The 15,654-nt window shown below is 36.9% G+C and overlaps 1 protein-coding gene across 7 annotated transcripts in view; it reads left to right on the forward strand.

The window, feature by feature from the left end:
* LOC118232505 (short transient receptor potential channel 3-like) overlaps positions 1-15,654 on the forward strand; it is a 73,512-nt gene that overhangs the window by 42,802 nt on the left and 15,056 nt on the right. For 6 of the 7 annotated variants that reach the window (XM_035427551.1, XM_035427553.1, XM_035427554.1 and 3 more), the window contains exon 6: positions 14,254-14,487. The exons of the other annotated variant lie outside the window; for it this stretch is intronic. In XM_035427551.1, the coding sequence (XP_035283442.1) occupies positions 14,254-14,487 (234 nt within the window). The remainder of the gene's footprint in view (positions 1-14,253; positions 14,488-15,654) is intronic. 7 annotated transcript variants of the gene reach the window in all.

Below are 15,654 nucleotides of genomic sequence, written 5' to 3' on the forward strand. Positions count from 1 at the left end.
CAATCACCATTGTGTTACCCAATGCAGCGATAGATAGTGACTTAAGACATTTATTTTAATGAAAAAAAATAATCTTCGAGATTATTACTTTTAATTTATACTTTGGTTGCAGTAGCACTGAATGTCTGAGTTCAGCAATCTCAGCACGCCGGCGTGCTGACCACTAGGGGCTTTGCACTAAGAGGTTCACCTAGAGATTTGGAAACTATGTCAGTAAATGTCCCCCCTCACAAAGAACAAATATGTCTCAAAGAACTATAAGACCAACATTTTGAATTTTCTGAAACTTAAAATGATTGTCCTCCTACAAAATTGACCACTTTGCTTGAAATTTGGTATTTTGGCTGAACTCACATACCTTTATACAGGTATTATCTTCTTGTGGTTATGTAAAAATATGGCTGACTGACCATCCAGTGAATTTGCAGTGCACAAAAATGATAATAATCCCAAACCGTTTCAGTTAGGAAAATTTGTATGGGCAGTGACAGTAGGATCAGGACTCCAGCCCTGAAGGTTTAGCCCAATTCAACCCCTTTGTCATGCAATAAAGATCCAAATATGAACAAATATTCAGAAATTCACTGCTGTATCAGTCGTCAGTTTTTCTATGTAATGCAAGGTTTTATCATTGAAATAGACAGTTTTATACACACTGGTGGCTTTCCTCTGTTTTGCAGTAGAAGGCATTAATTATAATTAATATGAATTATATTTTTTTCAGAAATGAATCATTGGGATGGCACATTACGCCTTGGCGTAACATTAAGTTCTGTACCTTCAGACCTTGTCTAAACAGGCAGAATTAAAAAAACAGCTTCATGTGCACACAATAAACCCAAACTTAGGGGTTTTTCCTTCTCTTTCCTGCCAATTACATTAATACAAATGCTCCAGGCCCACACATACGTCTCCCCATTGGATATTTGGTTACATCAGTCAATAAAAACATTGAATACACACACAAAATCTGCATATATTTTTAACCAAAAAAATAAAAAATTAAGCTAACTAATAATTGCCTGTTACTTTAAAACTATTGCTTTTGCAACTGTATTATCTTTGTGGGAACTCATTTATATTCCTGAAATCCATTCGCTATCATTTCACATGCAAACTTCACATAGTATCGTTTGTCTCAGTGAGCACAAGAACGAATACACACGGTATTCAAACGTCTGAAATCTAGGTTGACAGATGTTTTGACAAACAGACTAGGTTAGCTCTATTTACCACTAATTTTTCATGTTTTACCCTGATGTAGCCTGGCTATGTTTTAGCTGGCTAGAGAACCATCATATTTCAACCAGATCCAGCCGGTCTTTCACCAAACATTTAGATTGTATATTTAGCCTACTATCTGCAAGTTTGGTGAAAAACTAGATTTGGTTGAAATGTGAAAGTTTCCTTGCCAGCTATGTTATAGCCAGGCTATGGAAGTGAAGCCTTGGCCGAATTAGGGTTAAGTGGAGCTAACCTAGTCTGTTTATGTAAACACATTTGTCAACCTAAATTTCCACCCCTTTAGACATCTAGATTTCGTCTATATTCGGCCTTGTGGCGGCTTTTATTTCAAAGCCGTTCATGGCCAAGGAGTGTTTTTAACTTTATTCCCTTATGTAATATTGGCATTCAAATTAAATTGGAATTTTCAACGCATATGTTTAGCAAAAGTCACCAACAGGGAGCCATATGCATTTCATGATGGCAGATATATTGATGTTTTTTTAAAAGGGACAATGGCTAACCACTGCGGCGTTTATACTGTTTAATTTTTACTAGGCTACTACTACTGCTATACTTTACCTGCAAATGCAATGCTTCTAAATTAATGTTAGCTTAAATCACTCCCATTTAAAAATAGGACAAACTCTTTCATAACTTGCAGTACATTAAAAAAAAAAAAAAAAAAAACATTTGCACACGGGCCCTTGGATTTGACACATTCATTAAACATCAGAGGATACATGTTCACTGCCATGGTACCATCTGTTTTATATATCATTCTATAAGCAAACTCATCTTTGTCATGGTTAATAAGCCCTGTTTGTATTAATAGCCTGTAATCATGTCAGACTTAACCTATATGCCCATTCTGCAGAAAACATGGTCAACTAAAGAGGAGTCCTAGCTACAACTGAATGCCTTATAAACACAAAAAGTGGATCTCAGAAGATAAGATCAAACGGACCAGGAGAGAAAGGTAGACAAGTTGCCAGAGTTGAACGGCTTTTTAAAAAAGCAATCGCCAAACCCAAAACTCAACCATGTCAAAAAGTATTTGCTGATCACAGGCATAACAGCCTTGCTCAACTGCTGTCATTCAGGCCATGTTTTAAAACTGAGATTGTCAACATACCCCTGTCCTAACTTGCGAAAATGCTTATTATGCATTCTCCAGTAACCTTTGGTGAGCGGTGTAGGCTACTGCAGTTATGACATTGCCTGTGAGAATAGCGACGGCAGAGCATTGTTTAAATGAATGAATCATTTTGAAAATTAAAATTTATCAAGAACTACCTGATGAGCTGCATTGGACAGGAGAGACTGAATGGACTGGCTATAGGCTACTTTCTGTCAAGAGCGTCAGAGCTCAGCAGCTGAAATTGAAAGAGATTGCTGATATTTTTTTTAATGAATAGCCTACTCATGGGATGCCTGTCAAATAAGTGAGTACATAGTGTTTTTCAGGGTGATTTCTGTTGGATTTCTGATGGTGCCAGCCTGTTATAGTTTGAATAATGCCATTGTGCCATTTGTCTCAGCAATTGTAAAACTTCAGATAAGGATAACCGTAATCCTCATGCGTTACTCAAAAGTTCACATTTTTTTACCTAGGTCCACTGAGCTACTCATCACAAATTAGATCATAATTTGGGGGCTCATGCTCTCCCAACTCGGGTATGCACAGATCATTCTGTTTGCCATTAGTTTTCTTAGCCAAGACTACACAGAGGAGACTTAAAACTTGGCAGCAAGGTTCATAATTACGGAGAGTACCCACATATGTAATATTTCCCCAATAGTGTGAGGGAGGGGAAGTGTGAAGACCAGACGTGACCAAACAGGGGATCTATAAGTTACCAAAGGGGCACTCCAGTAACCACTGAGTCTCGTGAGAGGGGGTGCTATACTCCTAAGGGACGTATCCCAAAAAATGAATAAACCCCTAAACGGGTAACTGAGGAAGAAGGAGTATATAAAGAAAATAAAGGAACAGGGAAAAGAAAAGAAAAAACGACTTCGACCCGAAGCAGAGAAAAAGAAAATGTCTTTTCAAAAACAAACAAAAGACGTTCTGAGGCCAACTAAAACCAGGGGGGAAACTAGTTAGTAAGGGGCAGAAAGGTTTGTGCCCCAACGGTGACACAATAACCCCTTAAAACCGCCAGCCTCAGAATCTGGACATATACCGTCCTAATACCTTTTTCTCAAAAGAAAAAACAAACAAACTGAAGTCAGAATTCTTTTTAAATTTCTTTGTTCTTAAATTCCTTACACCTTGTTCAGAAATACGACAGGGAACTGGCTAGAGCAAAACACGTTACACTCAAGCACCGTTCCACTGCCTACTGACGCTTTAAATACCCAGCCACAGGTGTGGCTGGTAATCAGCGGAAGATGTGAGCAACCCACAGGTGAAACCAATCAGAGGTAACCCTGCAGGAATGCACGGAATGTTCAAGCAGGAACAATCCTCCCACAGGAACCAAAAATAACGATTAGCCGAGTGGCTAATCTGCAAGCTCGAACTAATCGTCCCCACACACCAAAATAACGATTAGCCGAGTGGCTAATCGGAATGCTAACCACTGAGCCGGTGCAGGCACAGAAAAATGATCTACCCTGCACAGAAACCGTGACAAATAGCCTGTCAATATTGGCAAAAAATGACGTTCGTATATTCCTGAAAAACAAAGAACACACGTTTGAATATATTCAAATACACTATGTGACCAAACGTATCTGGACACCCCTTGGTCTAGGGCTGTTATTATGGTTTGAACTAGGTCCCTTAGTTCCAGTGCAGACAAATCTTAATGCTACAACAAACAATGAAATTCTAAACAATTCTGTGCTCCCCAGTAGTTTGGGGAAGGCCATTTCCTGTTTCAGCATGACAATGCCCCCAGGCACACAGGGAGATCCATATAGAAATGGTTTTGTCGAGAATGGTGTGGAAGAACTTGACTGGCCTGCACCGAGCCCTGACCTCAACCCCATCCAACACCTTATGTCCACAAGACGGCAAACTAATACAACGAGAGACATACTGTAACTACCAAAGGTAAATTTCATTTTAACATAAACATGAACACAGTCAAGTTGAAAGAAAATTAAAGAAGGCTTTTAATATCTACATATTATAACAGCAAATGAAAATGTGTATAGAGGTTTTTCAGCCCATACTAATCTTAATTAAGGATACACATTAATGGTAATGTGAGACCAGCCACATCCTCAGATCATTAAGCATGGGGCTTTATTTATGACTGTGCAAACATAGATGCACAAGCAGCTTCATAACTTATCGTAAAGTGAGTTGTGATAACGTCCGAATCGATGAGGAAATATGCTTTTCTTTTTTACTTAACACTCAGGTAAGCCTTTTCAAAGCAAGCAGGCTACTATACAGATCAGTCCGGTGGGTGCTTATTATAAATGCCTGTGACCAAGTGGCTGTTTCTTTTCCATTAATCATTTAGAGCATCCAGAGCATTCTACACCATCTAGTGTCCCTAATCTCCAAATCTGAAGCCCTCGCCATGGTCTCCCTGGGTATCAACCATCTCGTTTTCTCTTTAGATATCTTTTAAAAGCTTGTTGTTTCTTGTAGCAACTCAGAGGTGGCATAACTGCAATAGCTGTTGTACATTTATATAGACAGGGATATCATGTTTTTTGGTAACCAAAACTACAGTAAAGAATGAATCAGAAAACTATAAAAACTTTTAAAGGACAAATTAATGCTTAAAATGTTGTTTGATTCGATTTATTGCAAATAAAAAGAATGTCTTTCTCTGAAAATTGCGAATGGTGTTCAAATTGCTCTGTTCTTTTGGCACTCAGTACAATACTGAATTGCACATGTACAAACCTGAAATAGCTACTGTAGCAGCGGTGTTTACCAAAATGTACTGACCGTGATACATTTATGATGCATCTATAATGAAACTCCCCTACCTAAATAAAATTATACAATGTAACTGTTGCGCATTTTAATCTTTTTGCCATGCATGTGTAAGCTACTTGTTTGTACTACTTATGTGAATCCCTGTTTATAATGCGTTTTGCTTAGGCAGCATTAAGGCACCCAATTCTGAGAAATGTGACAAAAAATGTTTTGATTCCGATGGGTAATTTACAATCTCATGAAAAACATGTTTTAAACGTACAAAAATGCCAAGTTACTCACACTTACAAAGCACTGTCTATAAGTCATTCATTCAAACTGTCCAAATCTAGGCCTTCCATGAAAAGTATTGATATCAAAATGACACCAAGTTACTGTACTACAAACAATATAGGCTATCTTGCCTCACCTAAATTAAAAAAGCTGTATTCTAAAGCAATGCTAGCCAATGTCTCCTATCAGTCCTGTAAACAGTTCCAAAAAGGCACTACCCAGTTAGCTACGAAGGAAGTACATGTCAGAGCTGCAAAGCTGTACTATTTTAAATATGCACACTTGTATATATGTTCATTTTGTTTTTGTATCCAATGTTTTTATTGGTTAATGTACGTAAAGTGACCAATGGGGAGACATATTCTTTGTGGGCTAGGTGCATTTATGGCAGAAAGAAAATGCTAAATTCCCTTAGTTTGGTGCTTTATTGTGTGGAGGTGTGAGGTTGTTTATGGATTTACGAGTCGAAATGGGGTCAGAATGTACAGAAAGTAATGTTTTTAAGGGCTGAGAGTCTGTAGTTGATGCGGTTCTTTTTGTGGGGAACCCTGAAAAGTGCCAAACTCTCAGAGCTGTATAGGTACGAGACATGCCCCGCCAAGGTGTAACTTGGTTGGATGGCATACCTGCCATCCCAATAAAGTTCTATGAAAAGTGAAAGGTATACTTTATTGGACCTTTTTGAAAGGGAGCTAAGATCAGCCTATTTTTAACATTATCCTTCCAAGACGCTAGCATGGAAAAAGAAATAGGTAAGACTAAGTTAACTACTCAAGAATTTTATGTCAGGCCTGCAGGTTATTTGCCAAAAACACCAGATGGTCCATTTGCGAGGCCAGTGCTGATATACTTTTCATTCACTATGCTCCCAGCGGTGGAGAAGACACCAAGGATGAAGTGCCCTGATCGTCAACCTGACCCAGCGACTTCCGCTTTCAACCGAGAATGCGAGATTTATTTTTGTTTGAACACAACCGAGGTTGAAAGTAAGACAGCTGCACTAAAACTGCTGCAATTTTTTTTCACATTAATTTTTATGTTATTTTTTTTTTTTTTTTTTTTTTTTTTGGTTTGTTTTTGTTTTTGCAATTCGAATAGTATTTGGATATCAAACCATCGTTACACAGCTCTAGCTCCCACACCCTTTGTCCAATTCATGCAGAACATTTTGCACATAATTTCTGGAGTAACCTATGCAATGCTCCACCTTTCAATTTTAAGTCTGCCATATTGGACTTTTTGCTAATTTGCATATTATGTGAAACAGTTTCTTCCCTTTGTTTCTGCGCCAATTTGTATGATACTTTTAGAATATGTTCAGGTTACCTAAATACACTTGCCAACTGTAAACCAGCTTGTTGGCATAAACAGTGTAGCAACAATGGACCAATGAATTTGAGACTGGACATGGCTTCAGACAAAAATGGCTGTATCTCAGTTTTCATCAGATCTTCACAAGGCTTGGCAGACATGTTTTGTTCACACACTAAAATAGATTGCAAAATATGATTTGATTATATTATATAGCTCAAATTATATGATATATGAAAATAGGATATAAATTGGTGCGACAAATGCCAAAAATGTGTTTCTCCGTAATGGACTGACAAATTATCATGAATTATCATGTTGTAGAGCTAGTTGAGTTGTTTTACTCATTGTGCATCAGCGCTTGACTCTAGTTGGCCAGCATAAGACTCAACATATGACTCTGATTACTGCAACACATACAGTTCATGAACAGACTACAAGGAGCATGACCGTGAAGTAGTTTAAACTTCCATGTTTGCTGAACTGCATATGGATTACTGAACTGCGTATGGATCGCAGAAATGTATCGAGCTAGCACTTCTTAGTGTTCATGAGTGCAGGCCAGATGGAAATACTTGATATGAACCATCAGGAATGAGTGGACAGTCACAAAAACATGATATCCCATTAGCTAATGTAGCCAATGTTATCTATTTGATTTGTTTGCAAAAAAATCTCAGATATAAATAGCTAGCTGGCTGCTATGACATTGTGCTGCCTCTGTAATTTTGCTTGCTAGCTTGCCACTGTCCGGTAGCCATGTGTGTTTACCTGGCATAGGAAAATAAATAGCAAAGCAATGCTGGTATCGGTTACTTCAGCCATGGATTTCTTTGGTTATGTTGGCTGAAGCTTTAGCTTTTGTGCACAGTTATTTAAGTCGCACACATAAAACAAGTAATAGTTGGCTGTTTGAGAAGAGAGGAATGAAACTAATATAGTGCATCAAGAAAGTTGGGCCTTTGTTGTTAAATGTTGCTTTACACAGGCTCATCCATATGGCTATCTAAAACTGTTATATACTATCCAAAGCTCAATTAAGTTAGTTTCTCCTGAAACTGTTTGGCTTATAATCCAGTAACCTCAGAAGACAAACATTGCTGTTGCGTATTATACAGCAGACTGTTCTGATTAATTAACAGCTTGTTAAATTCTTGGAATTAAGGTTGGAACAAACGTGCACACAATGGTCCCCCTGGACTGTGGTTGAGAGCAACTGCCTTATACAACATCCATTAGCTGTGTTCCCATTCATTGCATAATAGCCGTTGCATTCCATCAGATTTCAACAAATTTTTAAATCATCTGCATAGAATTTTTTTCATCCTATTTTTAGCTGACAATGATTTAATTCACATTTTTAACTTGACCATGATTTCAGAGCTTCATTCAATACTGTTGTACATCAGGCAGAATGATATTTTTTCAACTATAAAAACACCTTAAATGACATGCAATGCAAGAGGTGTCCAACCTCTTAAGGGCTGAGTGTCTGTGGCTGTTGTGGTTATTTCTGTGGGGAATCCTTAAAAGTGCCAAATTCTCGTGGCTGTATAGGTATGGGGCATGCCACCCCGCCAAGGTGTAACTTGGCGGGATGGCATACCTGCCATCCCAATTTATGTCATTAAATAAATTGTAAGAAATCGCTTGTGTACTACTGCGATAGAGCTGAAGCCCGTCTGACTGATCTTTCGTTTGTTTCTTTCAGTTCATTTGAAAGACTCAAATGAACGGGATGAAATGAATGTACTGATGACTCAAATGAACTGATTTTGCTGAATGTACTGACTCAAATGAAGAAAATGTACTGAAAGACTCAAATTAACTAAATGTACTGAAAGACTCACATGACCAAAATGAACTGATTGTTCTGAATGTAGCCTACTGAAATATTAAAACAATTGAAACTAACAGAAAGATTTAACTAGTACAAAAACTCTGGAACAAAAACAGCCAGCAGCTGCGACATAAACGCAAACAGGAAATGCAATGCTTTGCGAAAGAAGTTTTTGAAAAATAGTGTCACTGGGATATTTATAATGACGTTAATGGCAATGTTGATGATAATTAGAACTTTTTATAAGGGCATACTCGCTGCATTTTGTAAAAAATAAAATTAGCACATGGACCATTTCTCTATACAAAACCCGACGTATCTGTATAGCATTATATTAGTATGCTTGGGCTGAGAAATGGTGTTGCCCGTAATTATACAGTACAGACAGTACAGGCAGCCCATGGCAAGATCAACAAACAAAAAATAACAGCCAAGAAAAAAGAATAATAAGGAATTAAGAATAATATTAAAAACAAATAAGAACTGTAATAAAGAATGAGAACAATTTTTTTTTAATTATATAAAAAATAAATAAATAGGAAAATAAATAAAATAAAATAACTAAACCCCTCTGGGGCTTCAGTTGGATAAACCAACTAATGTTGGCTACATATCTGTGGCATTCAGTCCGGCGGTGAACCGGATTGGTCTCGGCTGAGCCGGCTGGTGGTGAGCACACGCACCTGGGTTGCGTTAGCTAATCAGCCCAGGTGCTTAAAGGTGTGCCACTCTCCACAGTTCGGGGCTGAGACCGGGAGCTCACACCGAGAGCGTGCTTCTTTATTTGAGTTGCATTTAATTTCTTTTAACATAATGGGGAAAAGGACTGACAGGCTCCAGAGAGAATATTCCTATCACTGTACATCACATTTTGTGTCCAATTATGCTTGTCACAGATGCATTTTAGTATCATAACTTTGTAAACATAGAATAAAATTCTGAATCAATCAAATCACATCATTGTGTAAAGCAACTTTATGTAAACTTTCAATATCACACCAAGGAAAATATGTTCCAAGTGGACCCATCTAAATGCAATAATAATAATAACGTTATTATTATTATTAAAGTACTGAATATTACTCTAGCAATATTATTTCAATAGTAGGTATAACCTTTGACATGAACCCAGCTCAGGCATGGCAAAAACCAAGAAGCAGACCAAGGCAAAACCTAACGCAGGGTAAAATGCAACACAGACTTTTCAGATAGATGCATCAAGCTTGCCTTAACAACGTATTTCAGATAAGCACGCAGAATTATCATCTCTTTGTCTCCAACGAACGACGGGAGAGTTCAATAAATATTTCGGGAGATATTGCCAGAAGTCTGTTTTGGCTATTTGCAAGTAAACTATTTTTTATCGGAAGTGTGATGGAAACAATCGTAACCCCCCCCCCCCCCCCCCTGTCTGATGTCAGTCAGTCGACTATTCTTAAACCAACTGATTGGCTTTGTTCAACTCCCAATCTGAGTTGAATCTGCATTCGCTTAACTTTAGGCAACGTGGTAACATGTGACATCAAATTTCATTGTGGTGTAATCATAGCCAAGGTTGTTTGTATGTAAAAATGATTCATCTATCGCTAGTTATATTTTCATAATTATGCAAAACACGAAAGCCAATAGTTATTTCCCTACTCTCCCCTATGTTCGGCAAAAGTGATTTATTATCAGCAGAACCAAACCGAAGCATCACGTAGGAGCCGGAGGCGCACTGCATTCTGGGAAAATAAATTGAACAAAAATTGACTCGAAAGTATGATTCATTTAGACAAACTGACTCAAACATACTGATTCATTTTAATGAAGCAAACTTCCCAACACTAGTTGTACCGCTGTGCAGTTAACCCAAATGAAGGCACAGCAGCTCTTTTGTATTTTTCAGACCTGGAAGGGTTTTTTTTCTTTTTTCTTAGGGATTTTAAAATCTTTGCACAGTTGTATGCAAATTCTTGTCTTGAAAAGACAGTACAGTAGGCCTATCGAATGTCTGAATTTCAGGCTATGTTTTAATTATGAATTCCGGCCTGGTTTGCTCCAAATGAGTCTTACATCTGTCTGTCAATTTATCGAGCCAGTAGCTAAGACTAATCTTTCAAAGAACCTCTTTTCCATCACTCCCCCTTCTGCTTGCACTGTAAAACACAAGTGCATAATGGGTGCTAGGCTGTGCACTCTGGAAGTTTGTCAAGATGTGTGCATGGAGAACATGTTAACTTTTCGGTTATTTAACCATCCGGTTAGTGTGGCTTATTAATTTGGTAATAATCACAGTTAACTTCTTTCTTTTTAGGCCCTAATACCAAGTTAGGGAATTTTGTTTAGTCATGTATAGGTTTTTGAGGCGTTTCTCTAGAAAGTCCAGGCCTGGCTTGATAAGCCTGTCAAGGGAGTATGGCGAAACTACGGATGAGGGAGACTATAGCTAGTAATGCCTTTGTTGACATGTTATTTCACAGTACTAACAGTGTTATACGATAAATGAATTACATTTTACACTAGCAGATAAAGGGTTCGATGATAGGTTTACCTTATTGCTCTCTGCATCATGCAAAGCCAAGGTACATGCAATTTGGCTTGTATCTTATTGGTTTTATAATATGTTGTTTTTATAGTATACACATTTGCATATTGTAACAGTATGATTAAGAATAGGCAACAAAATCTTAAGGTGAATTGTCTATTTTGAAATGAAACCATTTAGTAAAAAAATGTTATGTGACCCAGTGAACAATACATGCTGAGAAGTTTCTGGGTGTACTTGGTGTAACCCTACCTGATAAATTGTACAAGAAAACTAGTGAATGTTCTAGTTAGCAGAAATGCCTGAACCCTTGTGTTTTGAGGTAAAACCAATCCCTCTGAATTAAAAAATTACATACCATTTAAGAGTACCTTTCTGTCTACTGTAAGAAACTACTGTACAAGCTCCTCATAAAATCGGTTAATCTTTGTTTCGCTCAGGTCAAGTCGTGAGCTGGCATGACAAGCTAGCCACATGGAAATGAATGATTATTTTACTGTGATATACCAAACATTTTTGAATGTATGATTTAGCATGTGGAAGTTTTTGTTCAGTTGTCAGTGTTCCATACAAGAAAGTGTTTCTGTATGCAGTGCAAAAGTGTGTGCAGGTAAACAAATAAGCAATTTTATGCATGACAGGAAAGAGATTGTTGTTGATTATTGTTGTTTGTGTGGCAATCCACATGTGGTTTATAAAAGTGAAAGCATCTGATAATTTTCAAACTCCAAAACGAAGTAGGGTGTGTTCAGTGATCTTGAAAATTGCTTACTACAGATACAAAATAGGCTGTAGCCTACTGTTACATTTGTATGACCCACACACAGCAAACATTAGGCTGAATTATAGCAATGGAGATAGCTAATTCTTGAGAGCAGGTACAGTCCTCAGCTGCGAGATGCGAGCTCTCTCTGAGTGGTGGGAGCTAGCTCCCACCTCGCAGCTCTCAGCTCGCAGCTCCTCATTCAAGAGCTCGCAGTACAGATGTAGTTAGACGTAGTCTAACACTCCTCAAAATGTATTGGCAGCAGTGTAACTAAAAAAATAAATAAGAGTCCGTGAAAGCGGTTTAAACGTTTATAATGTGAAATAAAATAAGTTTGTCCTAAGCGATTGATCCACACCAATGTAACTACTTCCACGCCGACCAGTCAAAGAGGCATACGCATGGTTTTGCATATAAATACAAATCGCAATCAGTATCTGCCTCTAAACATTTCTCTCAGGCACCTCTTGAAGACCACACTTTCTGACGGCCTAGCTGTCCCAATGAGTCAGAGATGGGTGGGTTCAAGTAGCATATATTTCGCAGATTTGTTAAATCCTGCCAAATGTCCAACATTTAACATTAAAATTATATATCAAAGATATAAGAGAAATATTTAATAGAGTGTTATATTTGTGTCATAAATTCAGAAATGGCATTTAATTTAAATATATAATGGTTTACAAAATATTTATTCAATTTTTAATCTAATAATTTTTCTCAGATTTAGATATATTATATATTTAGTATGTCATTATATATTTATTTAAAATCAGAGATTTAACATATAAGTTATATATTTATAAACATAATTTATTTCAATAGATGTTTAATTTAAGTGTGATTAAATGAATATTTGAAGAAAACATATTTATTTAGTGTATTTCTTATATCTGTTCTTCTAAATAAAGATTTAGTGACACATTATACATTTGAGTTAAATGTTGTGTCTGTATTAATGAAACAAATCTTTAGCTTGCAGTTAAATATTTAACTTATACAATAAATCTTTGTTCAGAAAGAAATATTTAACTTATATTTAAATCTTAGATGTGTACTTTGTTAATTTATTTCATTTGAATGTAGATTCCCATAGCAAATTGTTAAATGTGGCAAAGCGTAAAACCAACATTAGATTAGATTTAACTAAAATATTTAATCAAAAATCCAAGATTTAAGATTTAATATAAATATTTGTTTTTGAACTAAATATGCATTTTATCATTGAGGTTTAAGATTTAATGGAAATATTTCATTTCATTATTTAAATATTTAGAAAAACAGAGAGGAGCACGTCTTTTGGAAGTGAGTAAAATGCAACATTTTGCTCTTTGGTACAAGGGTGATGAAGTTGATGAAATAAGATAGCGACCAAGGCACTCTTGTTGTGAAAAAGTAAAAAGCCTTTATTGTATGGCTAATGCATAGCATACAATAAAGGCTTTTTACTTTTTCACAACAAGAGTGCCTTGGTTTTTAAATATTTATTTAGCAGTACATTATACATATATAGCTATATATTTAATTTCTCACTAAATATTTATTTTTATTGCATAGTTAGATATCATTTAAATATTTAATCTTTGTTAAATATTTATTTTGTTACACTAATTTAATATATGATACAAATAAATAAATACCTTCTTTCATTGGTTAGATTTATAAATTAAATCTTCCTAAAGAAAGGTTTATTTATATTACCAGATTTCTAAATGTGAGAAAAAAAGGCCTGTGAACATGTTCCATTCAAGTTTACAAATGGCATCCCATACTCTGCTTCAATAAACACTGTGAACCGTATTTGTACCCTGTATAGTTTTTGAGATATAGAGCTTTGTATTAGTACTAGCACTAGTTAAAACAGGCAAGAATTTGCCTATTTTGCCCTTGGTAGGAAGGGCTTAATGTTATTTATAGCTCATTTGTTTAAATTATGAGGTTGTTTTTCTTCACTTCAGACTGGATTTCTTTATTTAAATGCAGATGAGGCAAGCAAGGATTGGAAAATGTTTCCAACTTTGCTTTCTGTCATTCACAGGTTAAAAAGTTAGTTTTCAATTTCTTGCAGTGATTTTTTTCATGTGGATGATGTATCTTTGGGGATGATGTAGTTTGTAGATAATGTGGGTCGGGTATGGTGTGGTTCTGTGCAGGGTTGATGTGGTTTGTGGATGATGTCATTTGGGTATGATGGGGGCTGTGGACGATGTGGTTTGGGTATGGTATAACTGTACAAAGATGATGTGGCTTGTGAATGGTGTGGCTTGTGGATGATGTGGTTTGGGTAGGTGTGGCTCTGTATGGGGATGATGTGATTTGTAGGTGATGTGGCTCCGTACAAGGACAAGATGGTGTGGCTCTGTACAAGTATTGTGGTTTGGGTATGGTGTGACTTTGTGTAGGGATGATGTGGTCAGAGTGTAAGGAGCTGTGGACAGAGGGCCCCAGGGAGTACATCCTGCAGCTGTGGAATGTTCTGGACTTTGGCATGCTCTCCATATTCATCGCCGCCTTTACTGCCCGCTTCATGGCCTTCCTCCAAGCCACCAAAGCCCAGCAATATGTGGATGAGAAGATCCATGCCAGCGACCTCTCCTTAGTGACTCTACCCCCTGACATTGAGTACTTCACCTACGGTAAGAAGACCAGGAGGCCAGGCTGGTTTAAACTCTTAATAGTATATATAATTTAATAAGACATTTTCAGTAGATGCTCTTTTCATGAAAGATAATACAGCCATGCAAATATTTGAAATGTGTTATGATCACACATACACATTAGAGGGTAATATTATGTGGGGCTGCACTGTGATATTTTTAAGCTTAATAGGAATAAATACCGTCATGGGGCATATAAGCAATCTTTTGTCTTTTTTTGTCTTTGATCATACAATGATGCAACATCTAAGCTTCAGAGGCCATGTGAAATGCTTCCGGGGGAAAAAAACATCACTGATAATGACTGGGTGCTGAATAGACAACCAATCAGCAGCAAGGCCTTGCAGCTTCCAAAGCAAATCACATGATCGCATATAAGCTCTATGAACTTGCTGTTGGTCTTATTTACACCCAATAGTTATCAGTGATTAAGTTTTAAAAAAATTTTAAATCTCATATAGCCCCAATTAGATGTGGGCGTCTAAAAATAGCATTCCCTGAAATTATTGCTTTTATCAGTCACTGCACTTCTGTGACACCAACACCAATGTAAAACTCACACTTTGATGCAAAAAACCTGTCTTGACTGGGAAAACCACTAGAGATAACAGGAAATAACAAGGCAGTCCACTTCCCCAAAGGAGGGCTGAAATTGAAACCCCAGGCTGGTGATTATTGTATTTTATAATCCAATAACTGTCTGCGAAAAGTGAAACAACTGCTAATACTATAGTGATGGTATTAATATCACTAGAATCCTCCTGTAATCCCTAAGCAATCAATCTGGTCTTTGTAGACAGGCTAGCAAAAGTCATTATTCATTATGTGTTATTTCCATTAAGCTGAAAGTGTTTTCAGGGCCATTTGAAAATGAGCATTTCTATGTACGTAAATAGAATTTCAAACGTGAAGTGCCAGTTTTTTAAAAAAGCAATTTACCTTATTAACAGCAAAATTATCTCAATCAGACATTTCAGTGCAGAGTAAATGACCTAAGAGCAAGCTACTACCTGAAATAATGGACCGTCTCTATGATCTACCCATCATGACTTTTAACCCTGCTTGGAAACCATGTATACTTTACAGTAACCTTACAGTGTTATCTTTTTCAAGGTCATTTACACGTAGTTAATTTCTTTCTTCCAG

This window comes from Anguilla anguilla, chromosome 7 (genome assembly GCF_013347855.1).
Source record: "Anguilla anguilla isolate fAngAng1 chromosome 7, fAngAng1.pri, whole genome shotgun sequence".
Lineage (NCBI taxonomy): Eukaryota > Metazoa > Chordata > Actinopteri > Anguilliformes > Anguillidae > Anguilla > Anguilla anguilla.